The sequence below is a fragment of the Cetorhinus maximus genome, chromosome 32 (assembly GCF_964194155.1).
Source record: "Cetorhinus maximus chromosome 32, sCetMax3.hap1.1, whole genome shotgun sequence".
Taxonomy (NCBI): Eukaryota; Metazoa; Chordata; class Chondrichthyes; order Lamniformes; family Cetorhinidae; genus Cetorhinus; species Cetorhinus maximus.
The window spans coordinates 14685827-14699298 of record NC_135910.1 but is presented as its reverse complement, the minus strand read 5'-3'; the positions used below and the strand labels follow the sequence as shown (position 1 = coordinate 14699298).

Below are 13472 nucleotides of genomic sequence, written 5' to 3'. Positions count from 1 at the left end.
GACAAACCCAAATTTAGTTGGGTATCTGTGAAAACAGTACTACCAGTTTTCCCTTCTCCCTATCCTCCCCCACCGTCACAACACACGCTGCTTTGCAGTGACCAAGGAGACGGACAGATCTCCGCAACCACATAAGTGATGAAGCATACAAATGTAGAAATCTAGACTAAGAGCAGGAAACATTCAGCAAAGCACAGCTGTATAGCCAGCCTTTGGAAAGAGAGACTAATGTTACAGGCAGGTAGTTTCATCAGAACCGTAGGAAGTTCCACATGCCTGCCTTCCCAAGATCCTTGCAGATGGTCCCACTCGGAATGCTAAGGTACCTTTTCGCTTTCAGATGCCAAGTTGGCACTCTCTGTTTTCATTCAAGCTCCTGGTGGTGCCAGCACTTGGCACGTGGACACACAAGAGCTTCAATAGCGAACACGCTGCCAGGTATTTCACCCCCGGAAGGGAAACTCACTGCATCGACCATTGTCGGAAATGATTTCCATAGCAGAGAGATCAGTAAACAAGGGGCGTAGATTTAGAGTCGTTCGCAGAAGGATTAGAGGAAACTTCAGGAGAAATACTTTCACCCAGAGGGGCGGTGAGGGTCTGAAGCTCACTAAAATAAAAGCAAAATACTGCGGATGCTGGAGATCTGAAATAAAAACAAAAAATGCTGGAAGAACTCAGCGGGTCTGGCAGCATCTGTGGAAAGAGAAACAGAGTTAATGTTTGGAGTCCGTATGACTCTTCTTCAGAGCTAGCATGTTCAGACCGAGCTGAGTTTTTCCAGCATTCCCTGTTTTTATTTATGTCTGAAACTCACTGCCGGAAAAGGTGGTCGGGGAAGGAAACCCTCAAGGCTTTATACACCTGGAGTGCCAACAGGGCTACAGACCAGGAGCTGTAAAGTGGGATTAGGCTGGATGGCTCTTTTTTGACTGGTATGGACAGGAAGGGCTGAATGGCCTCCTTCTTGTGCTGTAAATTTCTATGATGCTCACGCTGTGCGTTTTCAAACATTGTATTCTGTCATCACAGCTGCCTTTTGCTTACAAATCCAGGCCCGTGGGCTTTCCACTCTTGTCAAAGAAATGCAAAATGAATTTCATAATTCATGCGAATGTTTCGGTAATTTATCCAATCGGTCCTGAATGTGTTCTTTGACACAAACTGCACAGTTTAAGAGGAAGGGCTTTAAAAACGATCACAAAGACTATTGGCACAGGGCTTAAGGAGCCTTTATTTTTGCTTTTCACAGAATCACTGAATTGTTACAGCGCAGGGGGAGGCCATTCAAAAAAAAAAGTTGTTAGTTTTTGAAAAAGAGTTAGCTTCTCTTCGGTAATGAAAGCACCAGAAAGGGCAGTGCCTAGCAGCGTTATCAGCAGTACCGTGACATACCTTTGTTACTGAATCAATGAGATTCAAATATTACCAATTCTAATTTACACCTGGATCTGATGAGACCACAATCCAGCACACAGGCTAATGTGACTTTCTAAGCAGTTTACACAGGATTTACATATGCAACCATTACCGCACTGAATGGGCACTAGTACTGGGGAAAGTGGGAGCTGTACTGTCGGGATGGTCTTCAACTGAACTGTGCTGGGACCAATGTTCCAGCAAGTCATGTAACCAGGGCAGTGGAGAGGGCTTTAAACTAAATATTGCAAGCATTTTGAATTCAACAAAGGAGGACCAAGAAACTAAGAAAGAAAATAGAATATGAAAGTAAACTAGCCAGAAACATAAAAACAGACTGTAAAAGCTTCGATAGGTGTGTAAAAAGGAAAAGATTAGCAAAGAGAAATGTAGGCCCACTACAGGCACAGACAAGAGAATTTACAATGGGGAATAAGGAAATGGCAGAGAAACTAAACAAATACTTTGTGTCTGTCTTCACAGAGGAAGATACAAAAAACCTCCCAGAAATACTAGAGAACCAAGGGGCTAACGAGAATGAGGAAATGAAAGAAATTAGTATTTGTAATAAAGTAATAATGGAGAAATTAATGGGACTAAAAGTTGATAAATCCTCTGGGCCTGATGATCTACATCCCAGAGTGTTGAAAGAGGTATGTGTAGGGATAGTGGACGCACTGGTGATCATCTTCCAAAATTCTAGAGATTCTGGAACAGTTCCTGCAGATTGCAAGGTAACAAATGTAACCCCACTATTTAAGAAAGGAAGGAGAGAGAAAACAGGGAACTACAGTCCTGCTAGTCTGACATCAGTAGTAGGGAAAACGCTAGAATCTATTGTAAAGGATGTGATAACTGGTAGGATTGGGCAGAGTCAACATGGATTTATGAAAGCTAAATCGTGTTTGACAAACCTGTTAGAGTTTTTTGAGGACGTAACTAGCAGAATTAATAAAGGGGAACCAGTGGATGTGGTGTATTTGGATTTTCAGAAGGCTTTCCGTAAGCTCGCACACAGGAGGTTACTGCGCAAAATTAGAACACATGTGATTGGAGGTGTTATACTAGCATGGACTGAGAATTAGTTAACGGACAGGAAACAGAGAGTAGGAATAAACCGGCCATTTTCAGTTTGGCAGGCTGTGACTAGTGGGATATCGCAAGGATCAGTGCTTGAGCCCCAGCTATTCATAACCTATATCAAGATCTGGATGTGGGGACCAAATGTAATATTTCCACAAGTTTGCTGATGACACAAAACTAGGTGGGAACGTGAGTGGTGAGGAGGATGCAGAGAGGCATCAAGGCGATTCAGACAGGCTAGTTGAGTGGGCAAGAATATGGCAAATGGAATATAATGTGTAAAAATGTGAAGTTATCCACTTTGGTAAGAAAAACAGAAATGTACAGTATTTCTTAAATGGTGAGAGATTGGGACGTGTTGATGTCCAAAGGGACCTGGGTGTCCTTGTTCATAAGGCAAATTGTACGTTGGCCTTTATTGCAAGAGGATCTGAATAAGGTAGATGCAGAAAGGATGTTTCCCCTGGATGAGGGATCTAGAACCAGGAGAGTCAGTGTCAGAATAAGGGGAAGGCCATTTAGGGCTGAGATGAGGAGGAACTTCTTCATTCAGAGGATGGTGAATCTTCCGAATTCTTTACCCCGAGGGCTTTATAGGCTCAGTCATTGAGTATGTTCAAGACAGAGATCGATAGATTTCTAGATACTAAAGATATCAAAGGATATGGGGATAGTGCAGGAATAAAGTGTTGAGGTAGATCAGCCATGATCTAGTTGAATGGTGCAGCAGGTTCGAGGGGCTGAATGGCCTACTCCTGCTCCTATTTCCTGCGTTCCTATGAGTGAAACTAGGTGCACTGCTCTTGCAGAGAGCTAGCACAGACATGCTGGGCTGAATGGTCTCCTTTTGTGCTGTAATAATTCCATGATTCTTGTATGATTCAGCAGCACAAAAGCAGCAGCTGCATGGGAACACCACAACTTGCAAGTTCCCCTCCAAATCATGCACCATCCTGACTTGGGAATGCAAAGCCATTCCTTCAGCATTACTGGGTCATAATCCTGGAACTCCCTCCCTAATAGCACTGCGGGTGTACCTACAACACATAGACTGGAGTTGTTCAAGACAGAAACTCGCCACAGCTTCTCAAGGGCTGTTAGGGATGAGCAACAAATACTGGGGAGGCGATGGCATAGTGATATTATGCTCTGGGGACCCAGGTTTGAATTCAATAAAAATCTGGAATTAAAAGTCTAATGGTGACCATGAAACCATTGTCGACTGTTGTAAAAACCCACCTGATTCACTAATGCCCTTTAGGGAAGGAAATCTGCCGTCCTTACCTGGTCTGGCCTACATGTGACTCCAGACCCACAGCAATGTGGTTCACTCTTACATGCTCTCTGAAATGGCCTCGCAAGCCACTCAGTTGTATCAAACAGCTGCAAAGTCTCAAAAAAGGAATGAAACTGGATGAACGACCCTGCATCGACCTAGGCACCGGAAACGACAAAGGCAATCTCAGCCCTGTCGACCCTGCAAAGTCCTCCTTACTAACATCTGGGGGCTAGTGAGAGCTACCTCACAGACTAGTCAAGCAACAGTCTGACGTAGTCATCCCCACGGAATCATATCTGACAGATAAATGTTCCAGACACCACCATCACCATCCCTAGGTATGTCCTGTCCCACTGGCAGGACGGGCCCAGCAGAGATATATGGTTGGGAGGGAACTGCCCTGGGAGTCTTCAACATCGATTCCGCACCGTATGCCATCAGGTCAAACATGGGCAAGAAAACCTCCTGCTGATTACCACATACCCCCCTCCCTCAACTGATGAATCAGGACTCCTCCATGTTGAACAGCACTTGGAGAAAGCATTGAGGGTGGCAAGGGCACAGAATGTACTCTGGGTGGGGGACTTCAATGTCCATCACCAAGAATGGCTCAGTAGCACCACTACTGGCCAAGCTTGCTGAGACCTAAAGGACATAGCTGCTAGAGTGGATCTGCGGCAGGTAGTGAGGGAACCAACAAGAGGAAAAAACGTACTTGACCTCATCCGCACCAACCTGCCTGCCGCAGATGCATCTGTCCATGACAGTATCGGTAGGAGTGACCACCGCACAGTTGTTGTGGAAGTGAAGTCCTGCCTTCACATTGAGGATACCCTCCATTGCGTTGTGTGGCATTACCACCGTGCTAAATGGGATAGATTTCGAACAGATCTAGCAACTCAAGACTGGGCAGCCAGGAAGTGCTGTGGGCCATCAGCAGCAGCAGAATTGTACTCTAACACAATCTGTAACCTCATGGCCTGGCATATCCCCCACTCTACCATTACCATCAAGCCAGGGGATCAACCCTGGTTCAATGAAGGGTGCAGGAGGGCATGTCAGGAGCAGCACCAGGCATACCTAAAAATGAGGTGTCAATCTGGTGAAGCTATAACACAGGACTACTTGTGTGCCAAACAGTATAAGGAGCAAGTGATAGACAGAGCTAAGCGATCCCACAACCAACGGATTAGATCTAAGCTCTGAAGTCCTGCCACATCCAGTTGTGAATGGTGGTGGACAATTAAACAGCTCACTGGAGGAGGAGGCTCCACAAATATCCCCATCCTCAATGATGGGGAAGCCCAGCACATCAGTGCAAAAGATAAGGCTGAAGCATTTGCTTCAGCCAGAAGTGCCTAGTAGATAATCCATCTCGGCCTCCTCTGGAGGTCCCCAGCATCACGCATGCCAGTCTTCAGCCAATTCAATTCATTCCACGTGATACCAAGAAACAGCTGAAGGCACTGGATACTGCAAAGGGCCCTGACAATATTCCGGCAATAGTACTGAAGACTTCTGCTCTGGAACTTGCCGCGCCCCTAGCCAAGCTGTTCCAGTACAGCAACAACACTGGCATCTACCCGGCAATGTAGACAATTGCCCAGGTATATCCTCTACACAAAAAGCAGGACAAATCCAACCTGGCCGATTACCACCCCATCAGTCCACTCTTGATCATCAGTAAAGTAATGGAAGGGGTCATCAACAGTGCTATCAAGCAGCACTTGCTCAGCAATATCCTGCTCACTGACGTCCAGTTTGAGTTCCGCCAAGGCCACTCAGTTCTTGACCTCATTACAGCCTTGGTTCGAATATGGACAAAACAGCTGAACTCCCAAGGTGAGGTGACAGTGACTGCCCTTGACATCAAGGCCACATTTGACTGAGTGTGGCATCAAGGAGCCCTAGCAAAACTGGAGTCAATAGGAATCAGGGGGAAAACTCTCCACTGGTTGGAGTCATATCTAGCACAAAGGAGATGGTTGTGGTTGTTGGAGGTCAGTCATCTCAGCTCCAGGACATCACTGCCGGAGTTCCTCAGGGTAGTGTCCACAGCCCCACCATCTTCAGCTACTTCATCATAAGGTCAGAAGTGAGGATGTTCATTGATGATTGCACAATGTTCAGCACCATTTACAATTCCTCAGATACTGAAGCAGTCCATGTACAAATGCAGCAAGACCTGAACAATATCCAGGCTTGGGCTGACAAGTGGCAAGTAACATTCGTACCACACAAGTGTCAGGCAATGACAATCTCCAACAAGAGAGAATCTAACCATCACCCCTTGACGTTCAATAGCATTACCATCACTGAATCCCACACTATCAACTTCCTGGGGGGTTACCATTGACTAGAAACTGAACTGGACTAGCCATATAAATACTGTGGCTGCAAGAGCAGGTCAGAGGTTAGGAATCCTGTGGCAAGTAACTCACCTCCTGACTTCACAAAGCCTGTCCACCATCTACAAGGCACAAGTCAGGAGTGTGATGAAATACTCCCCACTTGCCTGGATGAGTGCAGCTCCCACAACTCTCAAGAAGCTTGACACTGTCCAGGACAAAGCAGCCCCACTTGATTGGCACCCCATCCACAAACATTCACTCCCTCCACCACCGGCTCACAGTAGCAGCAGTGTGTGTACCATCTACAAGATGCAGGAATTCACCAAGGCTCCTTAGACAGCATCTTCCAAACCCATGACCACTACCATCTAGAAGGACAAGGGCAGCAGATAGATGGGAACACCACCACCTGGAAGTTCCCCTCCAAGTCACTCACCATCCTGACTTGGAAATATATCACCGTTCCTTCACTGTCACTGGGTCAAAATCCTGGAACTCCCTTCTTAACAGCACTGTGGGTGTAGCTACACCACACGGACTGCAGCGGTTCAAGAAGGCAGCTCACCACCACCTTCTCAAGGGCAACTAGGGATGGGCAATGAATGCTGCCCTAGCCAGCGAAGCCCACATCCCGTGAATAAATAAAAAAGAACACATCTCATAAACAGATAAAAGAGATGAAACCACTACACTGATGAAAAAGGTGTTCAATTCATCTCACTACCATTCCAAACATTAAAAACAAAAGAATTCGCTAAAGAATAAGATGCTTTTCAAAAATGATTAAGTGTGTTGTGCCAAGATGTTTTGGGTAAGTTATAACACTCTCGTCTGAAGCAGGAGGTTGTGGGTTGAAGTCCCATACCAGAGGCTTGGGCACAAAATCCAGGCTGACACTCCCATTGCAGTAAAGAGGGAGTGCCGCACTGTTCGAGGTGCTGTGCCATCTTATGAATGAAGCATAAAACTGAGGCCCCATCTACCCTCAGACGTAAAAAGTCCCTTTGCTCTATTTGAAATAGAGCAGGAGATTTCGCCCTTGTGTCCTCCATCTATTTATCCCTCCACCAACATCACTAAAACAGGTTACATGGTCACTGTGGATCGTGGGATCTTGCTGTGTGTCAATTGGCTGCTGCGTTTCCAACATTTCAACAGTGACTACACTTCAAAAGTGTTTCATTGGCTGTAAACTAAAATGCTTTGTGACGTCCTGAGGTTGTGAAAGGCGCTATAGAAATGCAAATTCTTACCCTCTGACCTCTGCCCCTCTTTCCCTTTGTAAACACATTAGAAGTTCTGCACCACATCAAGGATTCAAGCAGAAAATTAAACTATTTTTGTGCTATTAACTCCACGAATATCTGCAGCACGATTAGCTGTCAGGAAAGGAGGAGCGGAAGAATCAATGGGAATCTCATTATTAATAGATTAAGAGGCCACACTCCAGCTACTTGGCCACGTTTCAATGCTGAATAACTTGTTTTCCATTCTTCGTTCTCGGGTTTCTGCTGAGACGGCAGGGGTGCAGAGTAGCAGTTGCTACAATGCACACGGTGGGTCTGCCCATTCCAGAAGCTTTTATCACCAGGTGTCTCCATAAGAACAGACGCGCACACATTTAAAACTCATTGGAAGCAGACCGATATTTCCTCTACCCTGCTTTTCCCCGCCTGCCCAATCCCAGCCTTATTGTTTACTGGAGTACAGCTCCGCGAGTGAGGGAGGCCTCCCTACCCTTCACCTAAGCGGCCCTCCCTGCATAAGAACCTAAGGAATATACAGGTGGGGCGTTTGACTGGACATGAAGTCACAAACACAATTCTCTGCCCACACCATCAGCAATGAAAAACTGCCTGCTTGTTCCTCATCCCTCACTTTGCCCCCACTATTCTCACCCCGACTGAGATCAACTAATTGCGGCGGTGACCAGGCATACAGGACGGGGCTTTCCTGGTCTGTCCGCCTCTGTTACACATTAAATAATACACTTACTCACAGCGCCATCGACAAGATCACATCCATTGCTGTCAAACCAAATTTGAACTCAAGATAGAAGCATGAGCTTAAAAACTGCAGGTTGAAGGACAACAGAGAGAATCACCACAGCAGATTAGAGACAAGAGAATAAAAAGCACCAACATTACTCACAAGCTAAACAGTTGCTATGCTTCTCAGTCTTCAGTGAAGCCAGAGAGTAGCTTTAGTTGGTCGACGAGCAGAACTCCCCAGCTTCAAGAGAGGTGCTGACATTAAGCGTACAATTAATATTCATATAATTATATGCTTGTTCACAGCTTTGTTGAAACAGCCGATTAAATGGTGAGCTATTCCAGCAAGTCAGCACAACCTTTCAGATAATGACTAGTAAAATACAGGCAAATTAAGGCATGTGAATTAGATGTAAAAAAAAAATTACCTCATGTTTAACAGTTCCTCTTTCTCGGCAAGGCTGCTCTTTAGAGAAAGCTTTACAAAAAAAAAACCCTTTCCTTTTCTATATGTATCAAAACAACATCTCCCAGGATAAGCACTTTGCAGAGGCAATGGGGAAGAATTGTTTTGAAGGTTGATACCGTGTGCCCCACCTTGTGCCAACACTCTCAGTTACAGCCAGCCGCTCTGTTTTGATTGGAAGAAAACAAAGAGAAGGGAAAATGGGCGAGGCACTAGGTAGCACACATCCCAACAGATGCTTCTGTAAACTTAAAGCCAACAGGGAATTCCTGAGGATGCTTAATCTCAGCGGTATCCACGATGCAGAAGATACAGTGTGCTTTGTTGGGGGCTGAAATATATAACTGCAAACCAGGGAACAATGTTGTTACTACATCTCTCTAGGGTATTGGTGTCAGCTGCACTTAAACTAACGCACTTGCATGTCACGCCAGCATGTTTTTGCTGTAATACTTTTATCATTCCCAACACAAATGATAGGTCTGTAATGATTACTAATTCATCTTCACGTTTGGCTGTGAGAAAAGGCCCCCTCCCAATACACGTCGAGCTCAGAAGGGCAAAACAACTCTTGCTTGGCATTTACTATTTAGGTAGACGCGACGTGAAAATTCCACAACAGGATCGCAGGGAAAACACTGGGAAGAATATCTCCAAATTGCTAACCTGGGAGTGAGCCCCACTATAGCTCCTTGCCTGGGGAGATGTGTGTTACACTGAAGGAAAATGAGGTACGCATCAGGCAAACATACAACGTAGTTATGAAAACAAATCGTCACAATATGACACCAGAACAGAGAGGATATGCTTGTCAGGAAACCGTGTCAGAAGTGACTTAGCTGGTAGCACCCTCACCTCTGAATCGCAAGGTTCCAGGTTTAAGTCCCACTCCAGGGCTTCAGCACAAAAATCAAGGCTGACACTCCAGTGCAGTACTGAGGGAGTGCTGCACTGTCGGAGGTGCCGTCTTTTGGATGGGATATTTAACCATTTGGATGGGATATTTAACCAATCTGATGGATGTAAATGAACGCACTGCATTATTCTGAAGAACAGCAGGCGAGTTCTCCTGGCCAATATTTATCCTCAACCAACATCACTAAAAACTAGACGATCTGGTGATTATCATATTGCTGCGCGCAAATTGGCTGCCTTGTTTACAACAGTGACTACTCTTCAAAAGTATTTCATTGGCCGTGGAGCACTTTGAGATCCAGTGGTTGTAAAAAGCACTATACAAATGCAGGTCTTACTTTCTAACCCTAAACAGGCAGGGGCTCTTTTCTCTAGAAAAGGGAAGGCCTATTGGTGACCTAATGAAGGTCTTTAAGATCGTGAAGGGATTTGATAGGGTAGACATAGAGAAGATGTTTCCGCTTGTGGGAGAGACCAAAGTTGGAGACCATAATTGGAAGATGGTCACTAATAAAGCACTCAGGAAAGAGAATGGTGAGAACTCACTACCACAGCGAGTGGTTGAGCTGAATAGTATAAATGCATTTAAGAGGGAAGCTGGACAAGCCCCTAAGGGAGAATTAAGGAGTAGAAAGTTATGCTGACAGGTTGAGATGAAAATGGAGGGGGGCGGGATGGGGGTTTGTTTGGAGCATAAATAAATCAAGGAATAGAGCGGCTAAGTGTTGAGGTAGTTCTGCCACGACACTGAATGGAAGAGCAGGTTTAAGGGACCACTCCAGCTCCTATTGTGTTCATAGAGACACCAGCATAGAAGTGTTGGGCTGAATGACCTCTTTCCATGCTGTACCTTCTATGAAAGCAGAAAATATTTATCCGACTTGCTTCTGTCAGAACTTGACTGTTGCTGAAACTTGCATGAAAGACATTAACACAACATTAACTGGGCTTTCATGAAAGGCAGCTAGTCAAGATGAAAGTTTGGATTGGACAGCAGTCCACTAACCGCACTCATCCTCAAACATGCCCTCTCCTGAGTTCATTCCTGAATGTATTTGATTTATTGTTTGCGTTGTAACTTCACAAAATTCTAGTAGAGATCATCTTTCCATGTTGCCAAATTTAATCTTCAGCCAGTCTGATTAATTAGATGTTTGATTATTACCTGGGTGAACCGTTAAACGTGAAATCATTAAAGTAATAATCATTCAACTGATTGAAGAGTTAGACAGGCGCAAAGAATTTGTGTTGCATTATTGGTATGAGATTACAAAATGAGGGAATAGTTGTACAATTAAATTAATTAGTCTAAATTGCTCACTAATTGTCTCATGAGCAGAAGGTGTTAAGTTAGTGAATAAATTTGTTACCTAATTTACTAATTATCAGTTAAATAAAACTAGAAGCAGGAGTAGGCTATTCAGCCCCTCGAGCCTGCTCTGTCAATTAATACTGTAGGATTGTTTCTGATCTTCCTGCCCTATCTCATACCCCTTAATTCCTACAGAGTCCAAAAATCTATCACTCGGTCTTGAACATACTCAACAACTGAGTATCTACAGCTCCCTGGGGTAGAGAATTCCAGAGATTCACAACCCTAAAATAAATAAAAATAATATTAAGTATGAATTAAATAAAATATAAAAATTAAATGATAAATATAAAATATAGGCAAAATTTAAAAATATATTAGAATATTGAACGTAAAATTAATGAGGTTAAATGTAATATAAAAAAATTAAAAACATAAAATAAACATAAATTAAAATGTAAAGTAAAATATTGAACAAAAATAAATTACACATAAAATATCAAAAAAGTGAAGATATTAAATATTAAACAAAATAGAGATAAAATATTGTACAATAATTTAAAATAAAATATTAAAAAACAAATTCATAATAGAGGATATTAAACAAAAATAAAACTAAAATATTAAACAAAATGAAAATAAAACATTGTACAGAAATTTAAAATAAAGTATTTTAAAAATTCATAACAGAGGATATGAAACAAAAGTAAAACCAAAATATTTAAACAAAATAGAAATAAAATATTGTACAATAATTTAAAATAAAATATGAAACAGCAAATTCATAACAGAGGATATGAAACAAAAGTAAAACCAAAATATTAAACAAAATAAAAGCAAAACGCGGTACAGAAATTTAAAGTAAAACACGAAACAAAAAACTCATAAAGTAGGATTACAAAAATAAAACTAAAATATTAAAACAAAAGTAAAAATAAAACATTGTGCGGAAATTTAAAATAAAATTCATAACAGAGGATATTAAACAAAAATAAAACTAAAATATTAAAACAAAGTAAAAATAAAACATTGTGCAGAAATTTAAAATAAAATTCATAACGGAGGATATTAAACAAAAATAAAACTAAAATATTAAAACAAAGTAAAAATAAAACATTGTGCAGAAATTTAAAATAAAATTCATAACGGAGGATATTAAACAAAAATAAAACTAAAATATTAAAACAAAGTAAAAATAAAACATTGTGCAGAAATTTAAAATAAAATTCATAACGGAGGATATTAAACAAAAATAAAACTAAAATATTAAAACAAAGTAAAAATAAAACATTGTGCAGAAATTTAAAATAAAATTCATAACGGAGGATATTAAACAAAAATAAAACTAAAATATTAAACAGAGGAATAAACGAAACCTGGTACAGAAATGTAAATAAAACATCAACAAAATTTAAAAAAGATTAAATGAAAAATTAAAATGCAAAATGAAGATAATTTAATAGACAATTAAATATTAACTATGTGTAATATAATATTAAGTATATTATACTTATATATTAGATATGAAATAAACAAAAAATAAGGAAATAACTTAAAACATTGAATTTCTAATTAGCAAATAGAGATGAGTTTTGTGTTAGTTAGTTAGTTAGTTAGGTGCTGGTTAATAACTGGTTAATGGGTTAACCTGCACCATCCTACCCATCACTAGGGGAGGGTTGAGCCTGAGGGGGTGGGGGGGATGATTTGAGCCTTCGGCTTTCCCGCTGCTGCACTCACCGCTCTCCGCCGCGCTCGGGGCCGGTGCTGCAGTGGTGGGGGGGGGGGGGGTGGCGGTGAGGGGCCCTCCTTGCCCGGTGCCCGGTGCCCGTCCCTCCTCCGCCGGTCTCCCAATCTCTCGCCTCCCGTCACCAAGGGCCCCGTTGCTAGGTGACCGCCCCGCCTTGCCCCGCCCCGGGGAGGAAAGCCCCGCCCCCGCCGTCATGGGGAGGGGGGGGGTGCCTGGGTCCCGTCGCGTGTGACGGGGAGTCGATGACGTGACCGAGCGGCCGAAGGGCTCTGCCCCGATTGGTTCGCGTTTCCGTCCCGTCATTGTTCCGTCACGTGACGGGGATGCGGTGACGTAATCGGCTGGCCCGAAGCCCGTCACGTGATCTCAGCACCGTTGCCTTTAGTCAAGTTGATGCCAAACTTGACCTCTTTGTGTTACATTCATCACAAACCATTGCTATCCGGAATTTTTTTACTTTAAAATGCGATTCTTTTTCCAAAAGACAGTCCCAAAGCAATTTACAGCCAATTAAATACTGTTTTTGAGGCGCAGTCACTTTTGCGATGTAGAAAAAGTGCAGCCAATTTGCGCACAGCAAGCTCCCACAAACAGCAATGTGAAAGACAACCACTTCATCCGTCTTCCTGTTGTTGGTTGAGGTTAAATGTTAGCCAGGAAACAAATAGTGTCCACCACTTGGGCAGATTTGGCCTCAGTTTAAACACTGGGAGGGTCAGACTGGATTACATACTCAGGTCTGCGGAGCAGGACTCAAAACCACCCACTCTGGCTCAGGAGGTGAGAGCACCTGTCCACTGAGCTCCAGCTGACAGGCTTGATTTTCACCCATCTGACGTCAGCACCTACCTGCAACCACTGACCCTTGGGCTCCTGCTCAGAGTCACAGAATTCTGACAGAATTCA

General features: G+C 43.1%; 1 protein-coding gene across 6 annotated transcripts in view; it reads right to left on the bottom strand.

The window, feature by feature from the left end:
- The window catches only part of klc3 (kinesin light chain 3), a 73159-nt gene extending 60481 nt beyond the window's left edge, over positions 1–12678 (bottom strand). For 3 of the 6 annotated variants that reach the window (XM_078533259.1, XM_078533264.1, XM_078533265.1), the window contains exon 1: positions 8552–8722. In XM_078533259.1, the coding sequence (XP_078389385.1) occupies positions 8552–8556 (5 nt within the window). In that variant the 5' untranslated portion in view covers positions 8557–8722. Of the gene's footprint in view, positions 1–8283; positions 8379–8551; positions 8723–11045; positions 11092–12556 lie in introns of those variants that run through there. The other 3 variants (XM_078533260.1, XM_078533261.1, XM_078533262.1) reach the window with 3 other exon arrangements.
- Between the last annotated feature and the right edge of the window lie 794 nt (positions 12679–13472).